Source organism: Helobdella robusta (genome assembly GCF_000326865.2).
Source record: "Helobdella robusta unplaced genomic scaffold HELROscaffold_36, whole genome shotgun sequence".
Taxonomy (NCBI): domain Eukaryota; kingdom Metazoa; phylum Annelida; class Clitellata; order Rhynchobdellida; family Glossiphoniidae; genus Helobdella; species Helobdella robusta.
The window spans coordinates 651616-674891 of NW_008704742.1; the positions used below are offsets into that span (position 1 = coordinate 651616).

The 23276-nt window shown below is 34.5% G+C and overlaps 5 protein-coding genes across 5 annotated transcripts; 4 read left to right on the plus strand and 1 right to left on the minus strand.

Moving 5' to 3' along the window:
* Positions 1 to 1235: 1235 nt before the first annotated feature.
* Positions 1236 to 2384, plus strand: HELRODRAFT_176053 (hypothetical protein; the record flags this gene model as incomplete). The annotated part of the gene is made up of 2 exons (XM_009023399.1): positions 1236 to 1909; positions 2021 to 2384. The coding sequence occupies 2 exons, from the start codon at positions 1236 to 1238 to the stop codon at positions 2382 to 2384; spliced, it is 1038 nt and encodes a 345-aa protein (XP_009021647.1).
* A 943-nt stretch (positions 2385 to 3327) lies between these two features.
* Positions 3328 to 4326, plus strand: HELRODRAFT_176054 (hypothetical protein; the record flags this gene model as incomplete). Its single annotated transcript, XM_009023400.1, has 1 exon — positions 3328 to 4326. The coding sequence occupies one exon, from the start codon at positions 3328 to 3330 to the stop codon at positions 4324 to 4326; it is 999 nt and encodes a 332-aa protein (XP_009021648.1).
* Positions 4327 to 11301: 6975 nt separating this feature from the next.
* HELRODRAFT_176055 (hypothetical protein) lies at positions 11302 to 14402 on the plus strand (the record flags this gene model as incomplete). Its single annotated transcript, XM_009023401.1, has 3 exons — positions 11302 to 11613; positions 13916 to 14121; positions 14369 to 14402. The coding sequence occupies 3 exons, from the start codon at positions 11302 to 11304 to the stop codon at positions 14400 to 14402; spliced, it is 552 nt and encodes a 183-aa protein (XP_009021649.1).
* A 1611-nt stretch (positions 14403 to 16013) lies between these two features.
* Positions 16014 to 16412, plus strand: HELRODRAFT_152497 (hypothetical protein; the record flags this gene model as incomplete). The annotated part of the gene is made up of 1 exon (XM_009023402.1): positions 16014 to 16412. A coding segment is annotated over one exon (399 nt), but the record flags the coding sequence as incomplete, so codon positions are not given.
* Positions 16413 to 17917: 1505 nt separating this feature from the next.
* Positions 17918 to 22053, minus strand: HELRODRAFT_176057 (hypothetical protein; the record flags this gene model as incomplete). The annotated part of the gene is made up of 3 exons (XM_009023403.1): positions 17918 to 17967; positions 20296 to 21120; positions 21216 to 22053. The coding sequence occupies 3 exons, from the start codon at positions 22051 to 22053 to the stop codon at positions 17918 to 17920; spliced, it is 1713 nt and encodes a 570-aa protein (XP_009021651.1).
* Positions 22054 to 23276: the final 1223 nt, after the last annotated feature.

Here is a 23276-nt window from a genome sequence, read left to right on the forward strand (position 1 = left end):
CAAAAGATATGGACAGAACACAGCGTTTGAAGTTTGGGAGGAATTAAAAAGAAATTTTGAAATATTAATTCAGATTATTCAAAAAATACGAATTTTACAACAGGTCAAAATGATAGGAACGATTTTATTTTTAAGTTTAAAGCAGTAGTTTTAAAATAGTATGAACATTAGATCTCACCAAACGTTGTTTTGTTTTCATTAAGCGCGTTTTAGACTGATTTGAAATTTGTTAAAATTGTTTTTCATTATGGGCAAAGGGAAAAAGCTAAACAAAAACCAAACAATTCAAATTTAGACATTAAGATCCAAAAAATTCTGGGAAAAATTTCAAAATCATTAAACGTTTCTAAAACAGTTGTTTTTAATTTTTTAAAAAATCCATTGACTTATGGAACCAAAAAAAAGTACTGGCAGGCCACAAAAACTAACAAGAAGAACAAAGGCACTTCTAATTCGAAAAGCCTGTGAGGGTACAAGCAGTTCTCTTGAGTTGCTAAATGACTTACAATTAAACTGTAGTATCAGTACTGTAAAAAGATGTCTAAAGAAATGCAATTATTTGAAATTTGAGAAAAAAATCAAATCATTGCCACTGACAAAATTTCATAAAGAGCAACGATTGCAGTGGGCAAAAGATCATGTTACCTGGGATGGCAAATGGAAATTTGTCATCTTCTCTGATGAAAAAAAATTCAATCTTGATGGTCCAGATGGCAACAAATTCTATTGGCATGATGAGAAAAAAAGATTTATTAAGAGTCAACAAGGTGGAGGGTCAGTCATGGTTTATGGTGCTTTTTCATTCAAAGGAAAAAGCAAACTGTCAATTCTTCAAGGACACCAAAATTCTCAGGCATATATAAATGTTCTTTCACAATGTATGATGCCTTTTGCACAGTCAAAACATGGAAAAAAATTTATATATCAACATGATAATGTCCCAATTTATACATCCAAAGCCACTAAAGAATTCCTAGAGACCCATAAAATTGATGTTTTACCATGGCCAGCATTATCACCTGATCTCAATCCAATTGAAAACTTGTTTATTTAGACAAGTTTATGCCAATGGAAGACAATTTAAAAATCTAACAGGTGAAAAGCCTTAATTACAGTAACTTAAGTATTTTATTGGTGCTATTTGTGTCACTTGCGGAACTACTTCTCTTCGAGCGGTGAGCCACATCGTTATAGTTCCGTGGAGCCAAACCTAGTCATCAACCCAAGCCCGCACTATGGCTGCTGCAGTTCCGTTCTTGCGGGGTGGAAACCTCAACTTAGTTGTGCAGGCCGCTCCGAGCTACTGGACAGGGTACACGTCGAACGCCATGCCCGGGTGGGCAGCCCTAAACAGCGACACGAGAAGATTTGCCGTGGCCTTCCTCTTCAACTCGCTAAAGGCTCGGCACCTGGGCGCCCGGAAGCCGGCGTGGATGGATAGCACAGAGAGGATTCGGCTAATAAGTTATCTAGAAGCAATTCTAGAACCGACGTGTCCGCTCATCATCGGCTCGTGTCCTGCGGCAGCTCCTGGCGCGGCGATCGCGCTCCCTGCTGCGACGGAGGTTGACCCAGCTGCTCCGGCTGGCACTCCCTTTCAGGACCAGCTGGTGATGACATACCGGGCTGGCGGTGCCGCTGCTACTTGGGCGGGGGATGTGACCACAGTTACGTTGCCACAGGCGCTAGCTGCGCAAGCGGAGCATTACATGAGCGCTCAATTTACGTTCGTCCTTGCGCTTGCTAAGAAGGGCGACAGGACACGCCAGTTCAGCGCGAAGGCAACCAGAGGTCTCCAGCTCGAATTAGGACTCTCCAACCTGGAAATCTACAGCGATGAGGTCGCCTGGATTGCTACTCGAGTCATTAACTCCGCGAGTCTTCCGACCGAAGCCGCGTGGGCTAATCTGTTCGCCGCTGTCCTAGCCGGAAACAATATCCCCGAGCGCGTGCGAACGGTCACGACTTGGGCTCAGCGAGCAGGCACAACCAAGTTGCAAATCCTCTTAACGGCCTAAAGGCAGCATCCCAACTTTGACTGGGTCGCCGTGGACCGTGCGTTCCCGGGAGAGCTGCAACATGCTCAGACTACGCACACGGTGCTAGCAACAGAGCCCTATCGGGTGTTCCATCACCCAAATCCGGCCGGACCGTGGCAGCCGACTGCGTTTCAGAACGCAAGCCATGTAGCATTCCTCCTGCTGCAAGCGTGTGGCGACGTGTCCCTTGCTTCTTCCGCCGGGTTCAGGAACCACAACCTACTGGGGCTCGCCACTTGGCAGGGTCATTGTGCTGCATACGCGACGGCAAATGCTAACGCCAGGCTAGGAGCAGTCGATGTGACTGCCACAGCTGCCCACCCAGTAGCAGGCGTCATTTTGTAAGATAATGAGGTCCATCACTTAAGGGTACTAGTCGTACATTCCAGGTACTCACAGTGGAACATCTAATCTCTTGCGTATATGCATGTGTGTGTTGTGGAAGCAGCAACTGTGCTTCCAAGTGCAAATGTTAGGTTCCCTAGTCACTGTAGCGCGTTAATCTAGTTCACTGTCTATCTCAGGGTCTTTTCTGATGCAGTGAAACTTATTCTATTCACTATACACTTTAAAAATTAATTTTTTTTTTCATTTGTTCCTATCGTTTTGACCAAGCATTTAAATCATTAAAATCATTGTTATTCTGTTATCTAAGACCTATAAAGCTTTAAACATATTTGTTTACATTATTGTGTTTTAAATGTTAATAGAAATATACTGTGTAAATATTATTTAATATGGCCCATTTGTTTTGAAGAAAATTAAAAAAATCCACCGTTCCTATCATTTTGAGCCGCACTGTGTGCATATATATATATATATATATATATATATATATATATATATATATATATATATATATATATATATATTAGGGTGGTTCACATTTGAATGAGGAAAAAAATTTTTTGTCTGATTTGAGTGCACACCCTCTGAAAAGTTTCCATTGGGTCCTAAAAACTTACAAACCAAAAATAAGACAAATCAAATTAAATTTAGAGGTTGCTCATGCATCTCAAAATTATATAAAAATGTGATAATTCATTATTTCGAAACCAAATACAAATATAACTGGAAAAGTATCAAAAGTTGGTTACTTACTTAATTCAAAACATAGATATTAGATATTTTAAAATGCATTATTATTATTAAATATTCTATGGTCACCATATTTGTTGTCAGCAAAAAGTAAAATAGGATAAATATCTGCATAATTTAACTGTCGATTTACTAGTAATTTGAGGTGATTTTGAAATACCGGTACTGTACATATTTAACTACGTATAAAATGGCTTCTAATTCAAACTGTGGTGCTCTTACAACACGCAGCATGACTAACATATGGCTGATTGGACAGTTACAAAGTGAACTTCCAGTAAATGTATTGCCTACAACAGGTGATGTCCTGAGAATGTTTTTTTATTATCATCAAGTAGAAAAGAAAACTGTGCCTGAAAGTGCAAAACTGTCGTCAGATAAGGTCATGGACATGTGGAACAAGGCTAGAATACCAACAACCTACCATACTCATGTTGTAGAAAAAGTAAAGTCGGTAGTTTATGACTACAAGCTAATAAAAAAGATCAAAAACAGACAAAGTGAAGCACAACGAGCACGAGAGAAGGAATTTGAAGAAAAGGAGCACATGCTGTTTGATATTGCTCACCAACACGCCATGCAGCTCATCCGAATTCAGGAAGATATAGAATTTCTTGAAGACCAGAGGGGCAGTCGACGAATGCAAATGAGTGGCATTGATAAAGACCTGACCAAGAAAGAAGAGCACACAGAACAACGTAAATGCAAAGAAGAAGAGAGAAAAGAGCGAGAGCAGGAGCGGATGACAGAAAGTACCTCACTACATTTATCTAGTTCTGATGACAGTGATAGTGAACAGCAGGACACAGAGGACAACCATGAAATTGAAATTCCAGTGTACTACAAAAAGCAGATCAGTGAAGTAAAAGACAGTCTGTCAAGCAGTGCCAGCAAAAAAACACGAACTGTGCAGGATATGTTGTCGTCGCCAGATGTTGCTTCAGCACTGGATAGAATAAACCTGTCAGATAGAAAGTTCACAATATTAGCAGCAGCCATTGCACAAGCTAGTGGGCAAGAGATCAGGGATACATCTCTGTCACGTTCCACAGTTCATCGTAAACGACAGCAACATCGATCAACCATTGACAGCAGTATTCGTGAACAATTTCAGGATCGTGACAGAAACCCCCTTCTGGTTCACTGGGATGGGAAGATCATGAATGATGATCCACACTCTTTGATATAAAAGGACAAACTACCATGTTACACCAACAGCTTCTGATACTAAAAGAATCTAGTTTTCCCATCCTGTGGTGTTGTTCAGGTCAGAAAATAAATTTTTTTTCATGTTCATTTTTATTTGCATGCTGGAAAAATATAGATCTTTAATTTCTTCATAAAACATATTACCTAATATATATTTTTTGACTAATTCATATTTTTTAATCAGATTTGCCGTGTCACTGAAAGACACTTGTAAATGGTGACAGACTGGTCTAAAATGAATAGAACAATTGTTGTATCAAGTGTTTTCAGTGAGTTGGCGAATAAAGATCCATTAAATCTTAAAGATCATATCATTGAACGTGCAAATAATATAAATAATCATTTTTTTTCTTAATTGAGATTGATAACAAAAACATGTACAGATGTTTTTTCTTTTCATTTGGCCAAAAACAATAGCCAGTTGAAAATTAGTTCAAAATATCATAAGCTAACTCACTTTTGAGGCCAGTGAAATTTTATACTTATTTAAAAAATTATATTTTCACTTACAGAGAATGATTTATTTATTTATTTATTTATTTATTTATTTATTTATTTGAATTTCAATTAAACATCTGGTTTCTGTGACTTTTTTGCATTTCTAAATCTCTCTTTTATTATAATTTTTTTGTTAATTTTTAAACATTTAAATATTTCTTAATTGAAACCTGTTGTTATTGTTATTAATTTTAAAACGTTTTTACTGAGAGTCATATTATCATATCAGTAATCTGGTCAACTTCACCTATTAATTGAACATTCTTCACACCAACATTAAACAATTTCCAGCATTTCTTATCATTTTTTAATCTTAATTTTTTTTTTATTTAACCCCTTTTTAAAAAATATAAATAGGTATGGGCATTTATTAATTTATAACTTTTCAGCTATTATACAAAAGTATCAATGTTTTCAGATAAATGTAAGACGTTATTTTTTCATTTTTAGGACCATTTAGATATTGATAAATTTAAATCTAAATATTGTCAAAAGAATATGATGTATTATGTATTTTAGAAATTTTTTATCTGCAAATTTAACAAACATTTATTTCATTAAAGCTATAAATGTTATATGTAAATATTTTTGTAAAATGTTTTGAAAATGATTATCTCAAGATTCACTATTTTTTATTACACTGAATTTCGCTGCACCCCAACAGTAGGGTAACGTGGGGCAATACGCCGCATGGGGTAAGAAGCCTAAATTCAGTTTGCACGAAATTTGTTTAAGACCGAAAGCTGTTCAATTAATTTTTAAAAATTAAAACGCACTCTTATTATTTTGAATTTAAAACCACGCCATTTTCCCATTTGTTTCTTCTGTTTTAGAGTTTTATATAATTTGCAAGTGAAAAATTGGTTGTGTTATAAATTTTGTGTTCAGGTTTTTAATTAATTTCTTGATAATAAGATCGTCATTTGTGATGAAAAGAGGTTTTTTTTATATAAAAAAAAATCATTTTCACATATACAATTTTTTGTATTTTTAAATTAAATTTATTCTTAACATTGTCTATGGGTGTAAAACGCCTCTGTAACTTAAGGGCAAGAGGCTCAATTTACATTTATTGAACTATTAGACAAATTTCAGATATTTGTATGTAGGCAGCTATCTTTGTAGTTAATTGTTAAAATGTATTGAAATTTACGTTTTAAGTGTAAATTAATTTCATATATTTCAATTTTCCAAGGTATAAAATGGTCAGAAGTTATGTAAGAAAATCTACAAGATGCTCAACTTATGATGGTAAAAGTTTGAAAAAGCATTGGATGCTCTAACCAATGGCCAGTTACTTAGTAAAGTTATCAGAGAATATGGAGTTCCTGCAAGAACTTTAAGAAGACATCAAAAAGCCGTGACAACATCTCTGGGAACTATAAAGCTTGGTCGATTTAATACCATTTTTACAATGGATCAAAGATTGCAGCTTGTAGATATCATACAAAATATGGAACAATAAATATTTGGAATGACCACAACAGATGTCAAAAAAGTGGCCTTTCAATTTCAATTTGCCAAAAAATTAAAGGTGGATCATCCATTCCATGTTGGTACACAGATGGTTGGATTAGATTGGCTGTATGGTTTCTTTGGAAGGCATCCAACACCATCAATCAGAAAACCTGAACCGACGAATATTTCTCGTCTTCTCGTATTTATTTCTTTTTAAGAAAAAGCCAAAGTCAAAGGTCGTAGCAGTAAAACAAAAAACAAAACGGTTGTCAAGCGATCTAAATAGTTGACTCCTTGTGGGACAAGTTCACAAATTTTTTGTAATGATTTCACAGGATTTCAATGGATAAAATGCCAAAAATGTAACATTTGGCATCATAATTCCCGTCAAGGGCCGGAAGAAGACCATCGTGGAATTTTTTTTATTTTACAAAAATCACCTTTAAAAAGTCAGTGAGTGGATTAATGCATTGAATGGCAGGTGTAGAGGTTTTGAAATGAAGAGATCATACATATGTAGTAATCATTTTGATTCACAATCCTTTTGCAAATTAAATAAAAAAAGTCACTCTAAAGAAAGGCAACAATATGAAAACTTATGAATGAATGTAATAAATTAAAAATGAATTAGCTACATACAAAGGTTTTGTGTTATATAACCATAGCGAAATGAATTGAAATTTTTATTAATTTTTTGTTTATTTTTGCTTCTAGATAAAATTGAAATCTAAAAAAGATTGTCTTAAAACGACTGGGTACAATGAGTTCAAAAACGACATTTTTTGCTGTTATAAACATTATTTACGACCATATACATGTAATATTGTTATATGTTATATTCCATATAAGTACATGTTTACGACGTTAAGATAGTATTGAAACCTCCCACTGACTCGCTAACTTCTCACAGTTATCATGGCAAACAACAAACAACACCAATGTTTTTTAAATGTAAGTCTTTTTATTTTATTACTATTATTTTTAAAAAATTAAAAAACAGGTGGAGAGATGGTGGAATCGGGCCTTCTACCGAGGAGAACGGTTGGCCAGATCAAAGACAAGTGGAGAACGATAGCTGGCATGCACAGGTTATTAATGAATGAAAATATTTCAATAATATTATTTAACTTACTAGAAAATAATTTTTGCTAATTTGGCTGCCTTTGTAAGATAATACCATATTTCAATGGAGGAGTTGGCCTAAAAATTATACAGGCCATGTAGTTTTGTTCAAGCCCGACAATGACACAACAACAACGTCAACAGAATCAGAGGTTTTACACCCAAGAACTTGTTTTAATTTTTGTCTATTTTATGCATTGAATCAAAGAAGACAGAATACGATTTCAATGCGTACATTGACTCCGCGAAATTGAAGAGCAGGAAAAAAGTTCTATAACTGTAATAAACTGACAATCGTAATTTCTAACTAGTATCTATAGCTGTAGTATCTATGCATTTTAAATAATACATGGGTATGAGTGTTCTAACTATTGTTGTATTATGATCATTGATCGCCTTATAGGCGAGAGGGCCCCAAATTGGTCGTGAGCCTAGGGCCATAGTTTTTGTAAATACGCCTCTGCTCGTGGTTGTTTTAATAAAAGTTGAATTTGTCCAAAAACCAAGGTTACATTAATTTTATAATTTATAATTGTTTAAGCATTAACTTATAATGACTTATAATAACGAGTAATATATGTTATAATATTTTGAGAACATTAGGATGGCTGACGGCGTGACGTTTACTGACCTGGTCGTGCGTCTAACAAAAAATAGACGCGTAACGAGGCAGTGGCTCAGATTTCACGGACTAACCTACAGTGAAATGTACTGTTATAATTATGGTTGCAAAATGGTAGAGGTCGCATGTAATAACAATGTAAAGAAGGATGGAGTTTCTGGCGTTGTCTGGCAAGAGGGTGCCAAAGAAGGTTACATAAGTTTAATATTTGAAGTATTTTTTAATTTATTAATTTAAATGTTAATCAATACTTATCAATTATTCAAAAAAGATGCAGCATCAGGACAGACTCCTTCTTTGAAAGAAGTTACCTAAGACTAAGCTTAATTGTTCGTATGGTGTATTTCTGGTCACAAAGAGTGTCAGTGAGTCTGACATATCACGAACTGAAACTGAGCCAAAAAACAGTTGTTGATTGGTTCAATTTTTGTCGTGACATTTGTCAGTTTAAATGCGTAGAGGTTAAAAGTCAAAGTTTGTCAACAATTTAATAAAAATTGAAATTATATTACAATGCTCAAAAAATTATTTATAAATTAACCAGATAGGTGGCCCTGGCACTATCGTAGAGATTGATGAGTCGAAAATAATGAAGGCCAAGTATGAGAGGGGGAGAAATGTGGGTGCCAATGAAGGTTGGATTTTTGGAGGAATCCAATGTGGTACAAAACTTTGTTTTGTGGAAGAAGTCGTGGCCCGGGATCACAAACTTTGTTGCCGTTCATACAAAAGTGGATTGCTCCTGGCACAACTATCGTGTCAGATGAGTGGCGTGCCTATAGCCAGCTGAGAAATAAGGGCTACACTCATTTGACAGTCAACCACTCCCAAAATTTTGTTGACTCAATGACAGGAGCACACATCCAAAACGTTGAATCTATGTGGACACGATTGAAAGCCAAATTCAAAGTAATGTGCGGCACGTCGAAGAGCCTGAGGAACACTTACTTGGCAGAATTTCTGTGGCGCGAACAGTACGACGACCGACCGTTTGGTAATATTATTAGGCACATACGCCATAAACACAACATTTGTTAAATTTTTAAAGTTTTATTTACTAACTTTTGCAATTTTTTTACTTGGTATAATAAATTTTTCTTATTTTTTTCGTGTATTTATAGGCTATAATAAATAAACATACAATTTTTTTTACTTGGTATAATAAAATTTTCCTCATTTTTTTGTGTATGTTATAGGTTATATATGTACAAATATTAAAGACGTTTAATACATAAAAATGAAATGATGTGTAATACTCGTACAAATTTTAAATAAAATATATAATATAATCACAAACGCAAATTTAAATTATTACATTACAAAAATCTATTTTAATTTCAATGCACTTTTCGAATTTCAGTAGGAGGAGCTTATTTTACTTTCTATTAGATTAGAGATAGTGAGTGCAAACTTGGTTCGGAATGTAAAGGTAAACTTATACCCCTTTTTAAAAAAACATGTAAGAATTGAGAATAACAAACCTTTAGTTTAGTTAGTTTAACTTGATATAGCGGTCTGACTGATGTCTGATAAACTTCTTGACCCTCTTCTTCACTAATCTCCTCTTCGTTAAAGGTCTAATCATGGCCATCATTTTACAAAATTAGTTAAGAGAATATATCGTTAATACAAATAAAATGCGATTATAAATGGTTTTTTATTGTACAAATAATAACATTTAAAGAAAATAAAAAAATTAATGTGTCGTATCATTGAATATATAAACCACTTTAAAACATTTAAAAAAATAATTAGCCTCAAATAAATGCAATAACAAGGGATTTAAAAAGGAGACATTGACATCGAGCGATATTCTAGTTATAAGGAGCGAATAACATTTTGTTGACCGGGGGAAAAAGGAGGCCGAATACTACAAAACTTGAATTGTTACAAAAAAATTTACTTTAAAATTAAGCGAAGACATCCAGAATAGCATGTAAATGTATTTTCATCGTAATATTATTTTTTGGCCATTGTTTTAAAAATATTGAAAGAAAATTTTCATTTTTATTTTACAATAATCGGTTTATTTGAAACATGATTATTCTTTCATTTCTTTACTTGTAGTAGAAGCAGTAGCGGTGTGCATCCAGTACTTTTTGGGCTAGCGGTTCTTTGACAAAAATTCTAACACCATTTTTGGCCTTCTTTTGACCATTCCAGAATAGTTTAGCCAAAATAATGATTTTATTATGATTAATCACGTTTGTTTTTTGAATCAGCACAAACTTTTTTGCTTATCAAACCCTAAAACTTATTCTCATTTAACATGCACTTCATCTCTGGACCAGTCAAAAAATAGCTGGACAAAAATTTTTCACCTGGGTAATTTCAAATTGAAATAAGTAATTTATCTTTTAAACTATATATGGACAAAACCAATCAAAATAAAACCAGGTTTTACAAATGTTATAATTGATGTAATAAAAAAAATGTGAAAAAAATCCATCAAAATAGTGCAAATGCTCTTTAATCCTTGATTCAATGTCAATAAAGCCTCAAATAACGTATAATAGGAAAATTTGTTTGTAAATTTGTGAGGTTAAAATATAGCATATTTTGGCAGCCTATGCTAGTTTATTCCTTATGTATTTTATTTATTTATTTCTGATTTTTTTTGTTTCCCATTTATCTATAAGCATTTGTCTTCAATTTTTTTTAATTTCATTGATGTTAAACATAAATTATCAAACGCATTGTTTATTTGTAAAGATGACTTTATCGGATATGTTAACTATGGAGATGGGAATGAGGACATAGTTGCTTCAGAGGTGTTGGTTTTTTATGTTGTTGGTCTGAGAGAAGCTTGGAGACATTCAATAGCTCATTTTTATACAAATAAATTATCATCTCACAATTTGAAAGATTTAACAGAGAAAGCAATTGATAAGTTACATAATGCTGGAGTTAGGCTGGGTAAACAACATTTGTTTTTCTTAAAAATGTTAAAATTTTTATACGTTACATTTATTTTTTAAGGTTGTCCCACTGATAACGGATGGGTTGGCAACTAACGTTTCGGCATGTGGATTGCTTTGAAAAATTTTGATGCTCTTTCTGCACACTTCCAATCATGCAAACAAGTTTCTTGTCCCCAACAACCGGCCAGAAAATATATATCATATTTGATGAATGCCACACGCTGAAATTAATGAGGAATATGTTTCACACTCCTATAATATAATGTCTTATAATAATAATCCAATAAAATGGAATCATATCGTAAACTTAGTTAATTACCAACAACAAATCAAAATGAAATTAGGAAATAATATAACCAAAAACCATGTAAATTTTGAAAAGCATAAGATGAAAGTTAAATCTGCATCTCAAGTCTTTAGTTGCTCTGTGACTAAATCATTGGAACTCTTAAACGGATTTGATGATTTTTCTGACGTTTCTGAAACAATAGCTTTTGTGAAAAACATCAACGATCTTTTCGATATATTGAACAGCAAACTGATGCTAGATGGAGAATGGAAGCAATCCATTACAAAGAGCAACCCGACAGGAAAGAAGATGGAAAACGGAATGAAGATGGCAACCGCATCCTTGAGTTTGCTGAAAGTCACGGGTTTTGTTTACTGAACACATATTTTAGAAAGAGGTTGGAACATCTCATAACATACAAAAGTGGAGCATCAGCCACGCAAATTGATTTCTTTGCTGTCAAGCAACCACACCGAAGGCTGTTTAAAAACGTCAAAGTTATACCAGGCGAATCATGTGTCGCCCAACATAGACTCCTTGTGGCAGACCTGGTTGTCGAACTGTCAAAACATAAGTCTAAACAAATGCCTCGGAGAATCAAAACGTGGAAGCTGAAAAGCAATATTCATCGAGAAAAATTTCAACAGATTGTCGCCACACATTTAGACCACCAATCGCAAGCCAGTACAGATTGGAGTACATACAAAACCGTTTTAATGAACGCTGCAACTACAGTTTGTGGGAAAACTGGTACAAAACGTCAGCATGAACGTGACACTTGATGGTGAAATGACAGTGTACAAAATGCAATAGCTGAAAAGAAAGTTGCATATAAGCAATGGCAAAAATCAAAGTCTGTAGATGACCATAAAATTGTCCGTGAGAAGAACAACTATGCAAAACGTCAAGTTGCACTGGCTCGGACAGATCAGTGCAGAGAGTGGCTCACTAAAAGCAAAGGTGAACAAATGAAATCTCTGTATCGTATAGCAAAACAAGCAAAGCGTACGAAAAGGGACATAGTTGGTGCCTCATGTATCAAAAACGACAAAAATGAGATGATTCTTGAACAAGATGAGATCAAGCTACAGTGGAGGGAATACTTCAATCGTCTGTTAAACGAAAAAAATCCCATCAATGTTAACTTTGATGCTCCACCCATCGAAGGTCCGATTCCAGGCATCACTTTAGAGGAGCTTACAGAAGCTCTGAAAGCTATGAAGGATGGAAAGGCAACAGGGCCCTCTGGACTCACAAATGACATTATTAAAGCACATGGTACTGCAAGTATCCAAACGTTACTACAACTTTGCCATGAAGTCTGGAGAATTTGCTCAATGCCGACTGAATGAAACTATAGCATGAAAGTTCCGCTATACAAAGGCAAAGGTGATCCATTGAACTGTTCATCATATCGGGGTATGCGTCTGTAAGAACACTCCCTGAAAATTGTCGAGAAAATCATTGAGAGAAGATTAACGTCGTGCATCACAATCGGAAATTATCAATTTGGTTTTCTAGCGGGAAAATCAACAATTGATGAAATTCACGTCCTTCGGCAACTGCAAGAGAAGTACCTCGCAAAGCATCAACAACTATTACACATTTTTGTAGACCTTGAAAAAGCATTTGATCAAGTTCCCCGTGAAGCAATCAGGTGGAGTCTACGTCGACAACTCATTCCAGAATATCTTGTTCGACTTGTGATGGAAATGTATACGAACACTAAGACTTTTGTCAGCACAACGGTTGGAAACACAGATGCATTTGACATCGGCGTTGGAGTTCACCAAGGCTCGATTCTCAGTCCACTGTTATTTATAACTGTGATGAAAGAAATCACAAAACCGATACGCACTGGTGACATTTGGAATCTAGTATATGCTGATGATATCGTTTTAACAGCCACGTCTCAGAATGCAGCACAGATGTTTGAAGATTGGAACACCAGACTCGCCGATCATGGATTCAAAGTCAACATCAGCAAAACCAAAGCAATGAACACTGGTGAACCCATCCAATCCACAGCTACTGGACGATGGCCCTGTTCAGTTTGTAAAGCTGGTGTAGGTAACAATTCAATCAAGTGTCAGCAGTGTAACCAGTGGTGTTACAAACGTTGTTCAAAAATAATTGGTACTTTATCTAAAGTGTCCAATTTTGTTTGTCCTGCTTGCATCAATCCACAACAACAAATTCGAAATAGCACTGTTTTTGAAGCCATTAAAATAGAGAAAGTCACATCGTTTCAATATCCAGGGGATGTTCTGGATTGTACTGGAACAGCTGAAGCTGCCGTTCGAGCACGCATACGTGCAGCCTGAAATAAATGGCATCTCCTTGCCTCTATATTGCCATAACTTCTCTTGCAGATGTTGAAGTACCTGGCACACGTCCCAAAGACTGTCCAAAGAAGTCCTGGTCGCAAACAATCGAGCATGACATGAAAGCTCTAAATTTAAATGAAATGGATACAACTGATCGTCTAATTTGGCGCAAAAAGTTGATGGCAAAGAAAACAACGTCCTACCTCGGGAAACCGGGTCTCTGGACGCAAAACGAAGATTGATTGATTGATTGATTGACTTAAAACTGCAAATTTTTAACAGTTATACCAAGTAATTTTGACATGAAAATTACAAACTGAATAAATTTAAAGCTACTCTGCAATTCACAGTTAACAGGAAATGTGTCATCATTTGAAACAGAAGAACTGCTTGGCAACATTATTTTGAGGGCAGATTTTGATGACAACGTATTTGTGAAGCATGCGTCACTGCAGTATATTGTCAACAATTGCACTGCATACATGGCAGGATGGGTGGTGAAGTCAATAACACCGACCATCTCATGCGCAGAATGCAGGTTCTTTTTTCTTCTAATGTAAACAATCTCCAAAATTCGTTTAAAATTTTGCATTAATATGCTGTTACAAATCTCAACAAATATGCTGAAAATGCTTCATTTTAGCCAGCAGGAACATATTTAGCGAATCATCAAATCATACTAAAAGACAATGGACAATTGACATATCTCTCAAAAGAAGTATTAAAAGTAAAATGATACATTTATTTGTTTTCTAGTAAAAACAATAAACTTGAATGATTTTCAGATCTACCAAGAATCAGAAAGATTATTATAAATGAATATTTATTGTTTTAAGAAAAAACTTGTAATTGAAACCAACATACTCCTACGATGTGTCAATAAAGATTTATTTAACATGGAAAATCATTTCAATGATGTACAGAATGCAAACCACTATTATGAATTAATAAAAACAATAACATCATATATAACATTAAGACATTTTAACTTAACTAAAAAGTTTTCTATCAAAAGTAGATTAAATAATAAAATGCAACAAAAATTATACAATTTAAATTTATTAAATCAATTGTTTTATAGAATTTGTACAGTGCTTCTAATAGACTACATTAGAAGCAAATTCTACAACCTTAGTTTATATATATATATATAAGAAAGATAAATTTATAATAAATAATTATGTAAATCAAACATTTTGCAGTTATACAACAAATAAATTAATAAACAAGACCGTAATCCAGAAATAAAAAAGGTGGGAATGATCTAAATTCTAACTTGACTCATCACGAATAATTATAGCAAGATAGACGTTTTATAATCAACAAGCAAGAAATATAACGATTTACACATAAATATAATATTATACATGCTCATGATCTAGCACCTTCAGGGTTATTTTATAAATAGTAATGTTAACTAAAAATTATTAAACATTACATACCTATTCTATTAAAAATCAACAGTTGTTCGTTTTAAAAATTAATAGCCTAACAAATTAGATGTTAGCTTTTAAACTATTATTATGTTTTTAATATATTAATAACGTCAATTACGGTTGAACCTAATTATACAACCTCAACCTTTTGCAACCTCAGTGCGGAAGGCACTGAGGTTGCCAAAGATGGCACAAATTGTCATACAAGGGAAGTAAGTTTCACAGAGTCATTAAAGATTTTATGATTCAAGGTGGTGATTTCAACAAAGGAGATGGGACAGGAGGTTGTATAATGTCCTTGTTCAAATTTTATTTCAGAGTCTTTAAGAGTCTTACCTTACTCTTATGATAGGTTTTGCTACACTTATTTTAATGATTTTCTTTAAAATATGTTAATAGATTAGGTTTGACAAATAGAGCTTCTTTTCTAACCAGTTAAATTAATTTTTTTAAATCATGACCGAGTTTAGTAGGTTTATTTATTTTAAGTAGCTCATTTCTTTTGGTTTTTGTTCAGTATACTGTTAAAAAGTGTGCCAAATGTGATACTAAATTCTATATTTTTTTTTGAAAAGCTACGTTAGCTGAGGTGTTGTTTTTGCAATTTATAATAAAAAATTTTTCTTTTGAATAATTTTATTATCTCAGTCTCTTATTAGGTAATAAAATCTCTAACTCGATCCTGGGCATGACATAAAACTGCATCCACACTGCCTTGCGTGCTTTTGAGCAAAAAGCTAGGCCCACCGCTTATAACTGGTAGTTGTCGTCAGGATGGGTGTCCGGATATAAAAACTTTTCCCCAAATTATTCCTATGCCATTACAAAAAAAACAACGGCCCCTAGTCCCCAGCAGGCCTTAAGTGGTCAAGGGGTGCTAATAATCCCTGGGAAGTATGCAATAGCAGAGGGATGTTGCAGAAAAATTCAGAATGGCCCGTCTATGGTACTTAGACTTGGAACGCTCAATGTTGGATCATTGACTGGCCGCAGCATGGAAATTGCAGAAATGCTCGAGCGTAGAAGGATTGACATCTGCTGCCTTCAGGAAACCCGATTTAAATCGAATGGTGTTTGTCATGTCAACTCAGACAAAGAAAAATATAAACTATTCTGGAATGGTCAAAAGACGGCCAAAAATGGTGTTGGAATTTTTGTCAGAGAACAGCTAGCCCAAGAAGTACTGGATATTAAAAGGATTAATTCACGTCTCATGTGGATCAAGTTTCGCCTAGAAAAACAAACAATGATTATTTTTTCTGCATACGCACCACAGACAGGCGAATCAGAAGAGATGAAAAATGACTTCTGGGCTGCATTCTCTGACACCATCTCAACAATACCAAAATCTGAAACTATCCTGATTGGAGGCGATCTCAATGGCCACGTTGGGGAGAAAACAGATGGTTTTGACAACGTGCATGGCGGTTTTGGCTATGAAAAACGGAATGAAGATGGCAACCGCATCCTTGAGTTTGCTGAAAATCACGGGTTTTTTTTACTGAACACATATTTTAGAAAGAGGTTGGAACATCTCATAACATACAAAAGTGGAGCATCAGCCACGAAATTGATTTCTTAGCTGTCAAGCAACAACACCAAAGGCTATTCAAAAATGTCAGAGTTATACCAGACGAATCATGTGTCGCCCAACATAGACTCCTTGTGGCAGACCTGGTTGTCGAACTGTCAAAACATAAGTCTAAACAAATGCCTCGGAGAATCAAAACGTGGAAGCTGAAAAGCAATATTTATCGAGAAAAATTTCAACAGATTGTCGCAACACAGTTAGACCACCAATCGATAACCAGTACAGATTGGAGTACATACAAAACCGTTTTGATAAACGCTGCAACTATAGTTTGTGGGAAAACTGGTACAAAACATCAGCATGAACGGGACACTTGGTGGTGGAATAACAGTGTACATAATGCAATAGCTGAAAAAAAAAGCTGGATACAAGCAATGGCAAAAATCAAAGTCTGTAGATGACCATAAAATTGTCCGTGAGAAGAACAACTATGCAAGTCGACAAGTCGCACTGGCTCGGACAGATCAGTGCAGAAAGTGGCTCACTAAAAGCAAAGTTGAACAAATGAAATCGTATAGCAAAACAAGCAAAGCGTACGAAAAAAGACATAGTAGGTGCCTCATGTATCAAAAACGACAAAAATTAGATGGTTCTTGAACAAGATAGGCAGAGGCGTCATTTGGGGGGAGGCAGGTGAGGCAATTGCCCCCCCCCCAAGAAATAAAAATTCCAAATTGCGAACACTATAAAATAATTATATAAAATTATATAATTTATTATAATTATATATACAAAATATTGTGCTTTTTGAATTTTTATATGTCAAGCACTATACAATTTATTTCATTTGTTCCTACAATAATTCATGTTCTGTTTTAAAAAAAACCGTTGTGTTGTCGACATATTAACTGTCGCGTTCGCTGTTATTTTGATTTAACTGGAAGTCAATTTATATCATTTTAAGATAAAGAGTGAAGGTGAGTTTGAATACAAATTGTTTCAGTCTCGTTAATAAATTTGATCGAACTACTAATCAATAATAAATGATTAAATTAAATTAATTATCAATGATATAAAAAATATTTTAAATCATCAAGTTGGTAAGTCAAATAACAATAACTATTTTTTCTGGATATTGTAATAAATTTTATAAAAAAGTTTAGATTATATTGTAGAAAGTTGTCAGCTGGGAAATGAATTACCAAAGAAAAAAATTAAACTTATAAATTATAAAAGTGTTAATTTTAAATTCTTTGTAAAAAGGATATATATAGGATATAAAATTTAGTAATTTTAAAACTTTTAAAATTTTGAAATTTTAAAAACTTTAAAAATGTAAAATTTATTATAATGTTGCACTGACGAGACTAGGTAGTCGAAATAGTACTATATGCATACATGTAGATAATGACATCTTCTGTAAATAGGAATTTTGTTAATAGCATTAACAAGTTAAGCTTGGTAGATTGGAAAATTATTCGAAGAATCGAGAAACTATCATATAGATTGAGTACTGTAAGAAACGCCGTGATCTTTATTAATAATATATATATATATATATATATATATATATATATATATATATATATATATATATATATATATATATATATTATTACAACTTATGTAGCGCCAATTAAAATGTAAAATTTAGCAAAAGCGCTCTCAAAATGCAAAAACAAAAACAATGTTAGGATGAAAACAAATGTCTTTAACAGCCTTCTAATTGTCAACAAATTCAGACCAGGATCCCGTAAATGGTTTGGGAGATTGTTCCATATCCTAGGAGCCAAAACAGCAAAATTTTTAGATCCTATTCTTAACTGGCTTGTCTGTACAGCCAGGTAATTTGACTCATCAGATCGCAAATTGACATAATAAGGTGCCCTTCGTGTTGTTTTGTCTATCAAATATCTAGGTGCACAATTATTGATGCATTTAAAAATTAATACACAAGTTTTGAACAGAACACGATTTTTGATAGACAACCAATGTAGTTGCTTTAAAATTGGTGAAACATGGTCGTATTTAAAGGCGCCAGACACAACTCTAGCCGCACGAATTTGAATTGACTGTAACATCCCAAATGATTTTTCTGGTAAGCCGTTGAACAAACTGTTACAATAATCCAAACGCGAATGGATGAATGCATGCATTAACATCTTAAGAGTATTTTCGTCTAGCGATTTTTTTATCAATTTCAACCTACGTAGTTGGAAAGTGCAAACTCTCATCAATGATTTTATGTGATGATCCAACGTTAACTTAGAATCAATGTTAACGCCCAAACTTGAAGCATTTGTACAAAATTCCACTTTGACATTATCTATATCCAGTGATGAGATATTTATTTTTGAAAGCTGTTGCCAGGTTCATACCGGCAGTAGTTTTGTTTTACTCTGATTAAGTTTTAGTCTGTTTTTAATCATCCATTTATTGACCTCTGCCAGACAACGTGTTAAGTTGTTACCCATCTCATCAAACTCATCTGGCGGGCAACTAGCAATAATCTGTATATCATCAGCAAAGGCATGCCCCGTGAATCCAATGGACTTGATGACATCCAGGATCTCATGTGTGTACAACAGAAACAATATTGGTTCCAACACCGACCCCTGAGGAACTCCAAACTTTATGTTCTTAATTCTAGACCAGGTTTTATTGTAAAAAATCTGTTCAGTACGATTTGAAAAATATGATGTGAACCATGCGAGTACTGTCCCCTTTACACCAAAATCTTCACATAATCTCCGCAGTAAAATATCATGGTCAACACAATCGAAGGCTGCAGTCATATCTAGGAAAGCAACCAGCGATACATATTGGTTATCCATCGCTGCGCACAAAGTTGAAAAAACATGTAACAAGGCTGTTTCTGTCGAATGATATTTTCTGTATCCTGACTGATTACTATGCAACAAATTATTTTTAGACAAATGGTTTAACAGCTCGTTAGCGACAATTCTTTCCATTACCTTAGATATGAAGCGAAGATTTGATATTGGCCTATAATTGGTAATATCATTGACATCATGATCTATTCCTTTAAGAAGTGGTATAACCATTGCATGTTTAAAGGATGCAGGAACGATGCCATTAGTCAAACACAAGTTGATTAGACTTGTCAAAAACCCAAAGAACAAACCAATGTGTTTTTTGAAGAAATACGTTGGAAGGCAATCAAGTAAACATGTTTTCGTTGGACAATTTGTAATTATTTGTATTATTTCTTCTTCACTATATTTTCGGAATACTAGCAACCCACTGCCCATTTCAATCTCCTTCTCAAGAATAACTGATTTGTTACCAGCCGTTGCATCTCGAACTCGTTCAATTTTATCATTAAAAAATTTTAGAAAGCCATCACTAGTGTGCACCGTTTCAGTCTTATCAATATTGTCAACAGAGGCTTTGCAAAGTAGTTTATTTAGTGCATTCCATAATTGTTTTGGCCTGTTTCTATTCCCATTAACCAAATTTGACCAAAAACAGTTCTTTTTCTTGGCCAAAACCAACTTCTTTGATTTCAGTGCACTAATCCATTTATCTTTTCCATCACTTGACATTGAGTTCCTATAATTTCTTTCGAGCTTTCTACAGAGTCTTTTATGCTCCCGACATTCATTATCATACCATGGCACCACAGAATCATGACGACATTCTACTCTGTGTAACGGTGCAACTATATCTAAAATTCTTCTTATTTCACTTTCAAATAGGTCAAACAACTTGTCAACATCTGTACCTGAACATGCTTTACCAATCGGTGAACCAATGATCAGCGAGATAAATTTTTTTTCATCAATATGTTTCCACGATCTGATCACCCTGTAGCATTTACTGATTCGTTTCCGTTTAAAAGGCAAACAAGCTTTAACCAGCCCGTGGTCAGAATATATTCCACTTGGATAAACCATTACATCAGAAATACACAAACCACTACTGGAAACAATCAAATCCAGTGTTCCACCTAAGTTATGAGTGGGTTGGTCGATCCAATTCTTTAAACAAAAATCATCAAATAACTTCAACAATGATCTGGTATGCGGACATTCTTCTCTATCGACACGAACATTGAAATCACCTACCAAGACAAGATCTGAAACCAGCAAGGACATATTTTCCAAAATACATCTAAGTTCCCTAAAGAAAGCAGTTGTGATAGGCATTGATCCAGGTCTATATATAGCCAACAAACCAAATTCATGTTTACCATATGTTATTCTTGTTGCTATTGCCTCAAACGTAGCTAAAGATGGTAAATCAAATCGTGTGTATCTGAACCCTGTTTTAAAATAGATTATCAATCCCCCATGATATGGATCATGTTTTCTGACATAGTCAACATAACTGTACCCGTCAGGCATTGCCGATTTTACAGAAATATCATTTTGATGTCCATGCCATGTTTCTGTTAACACTAACACATTTAGTCCATCAACCAGGAGTTCATACACATCACTTGATTTGGATACAATTGATCTGATATTTAATAGTCTTAGGCATATTTTACCATCATTGAAATTGTCATCAAAGCTCAGCAATCTATTGACAAAGCCGTTTGATGAACCTTCATTTTTACACAAATCATCTAATTTTCCGTTTCCTTCATGAACTTTATGATCTTCCACCTTCCAACCGTCCCCCTTACTCTGTATAAAAAACCTTGTTGACATGCCGCCTCTTTCGCTTTAGCATCAGTCACCAAATTCTTCAGTTCACTCCTTTGCTCGCGCGTCAAATCATTACACAATCTGATGTTTTTTAAGTTATCTTCCAATGACCTAATTTTAGAAGCATGCTTTAAAAGATCCCCCTTCGTACCTAGACTATCTAACTTTATCAAGACCGGACGAATCACCGATTCATTCTTTTTACCCAATCTAAAGACCTTCTCAATACCATTATCTGACATGTCTTTTGAAATGTGCTTAAATATCTTCATCACAAGTTCACGATCGTTTTGATTTTCTTTCTCTGGCAAGTTGAAAATCACTAGATTCCTTTCTCTTCCTTTTATTTCACTGGCTTCGTTTAAGGTCCTTTGGACGTTTTTGACCTGATTATTTATAATCTCTACATTTTTCGTAATGTTTTTCTCAACGATGTTCGCCCATGAAGCTTTCAAGTAACTTTTGAGGTTGCAAATCTCATCGACCATTTTTATATCCTGTTTTTCCAACACAGTCAAATTATCATCATTTTTAGTGATCATGGTTTTAATTGTTTCTAACTGAGTCTGAACCGCAATGTTTATTTCTTCAATTTTCTCATGAAAATTGTTTACAACCGACTTTACCATTTCCTTTGTATTATCTTGGGCTTTCAGACATTTTTCACAAAACCATTTAATGCTATTTTCACTGTTCAGTATCGACACTATTTCTTCATCAAAATTAACACATTTAGCGTGAAATAAATATTCACAATGATAACATTTAACAGTTTGGTTTACGCCGTTTTTTGTTTTTACAACTATGCATTTTACACACTTTGTAGACATTGTTAGTTCAGTTCAAATTTTTTTGTACAGTCTGATTTTATAACAAGCAAAGTAACGTGGAAATGCAATTCAACTTTTGAAACAATACAACTCACAACATAAATAATATGACTATCCTTTAACACTTACAACTTTTAACTCGTCAATTTACTACGAATTTAGATTATAATAAGAGAAAATTTATTAATGTAACCCAAAATCAACCACAATTAACCAACGAAAAATTTATATGAGTGTATTCAGCAGAATTTTATCAATCCAACGCAATTAAATTAAATCGAAAAACTTTATTATAAATTCAAAAACTAAGAAAAAATACGGAGCAAAATGAATTCGACCTAACACCACAGAGCCGATATATATATATATATATATATATATATGTGTGTGTGTGTGTGTGTGTGTGTGTGTTACATGCTAAGTCATAGACCACATAAGTTCGCCCCCCCAACCAAAATCTGAAATGACACCCCTGAAGATGGGATCAAGCTACAGTGGAGAGAATACTTCAGCCGTCTGTTAAATGTAACAAATCCCATCAATGTCAACTTTGACGCTCCACCCATCGAAGGTCCGATTCCAGACATCACTGTAGAGGAGCTTACAGAAGCTCTGAAAGCTATGAAGGATGGAAAGGCAACAGGGCCCTCTGGACTCACAAATGACATTATTAAAGCATCTGGTACTGCAAGTATCCAAACGTTACTACAACTTTGCCATGAAGTCTGGAGAATTTGCTCAATGCCGACTGAATGAAACTATAGCATGAAAGTTCCGCTATACAAAGGCAAAGGTGATCCATTGAACTGTTCATCATATCGGGGTATGCGTCTGTAAGAACACTCCCTGAAAATTGTCGAGAAAATCATTGAGAGAAGATTACGTCGTGCATCACAATCGGAAATTATCAATTTGGTTTCCTAGCGGGGAAATCAACAATTGATGCAATTCACATCCCTCGGCAACTGCAAGAGAAATACCTCGCAAAGCATCATCAACTATCACACATTTTTGTAGACCTTGAAAAAGCATCTGATTGAGTTCCCCGTGAAGCAATCAGGTGGAGTCTACGTCGACAACTCATTCCAGAATATCTTGTTCGACCTGTGATAAAAATGTACACGAATACTAAAACTTTCGTCAGTACAACGGTTGGAAACACAGATGCATTTGACATCGGCGTTGGAGTTCACCAAGGCTCGATTCTCAGTCCACTGTTATTT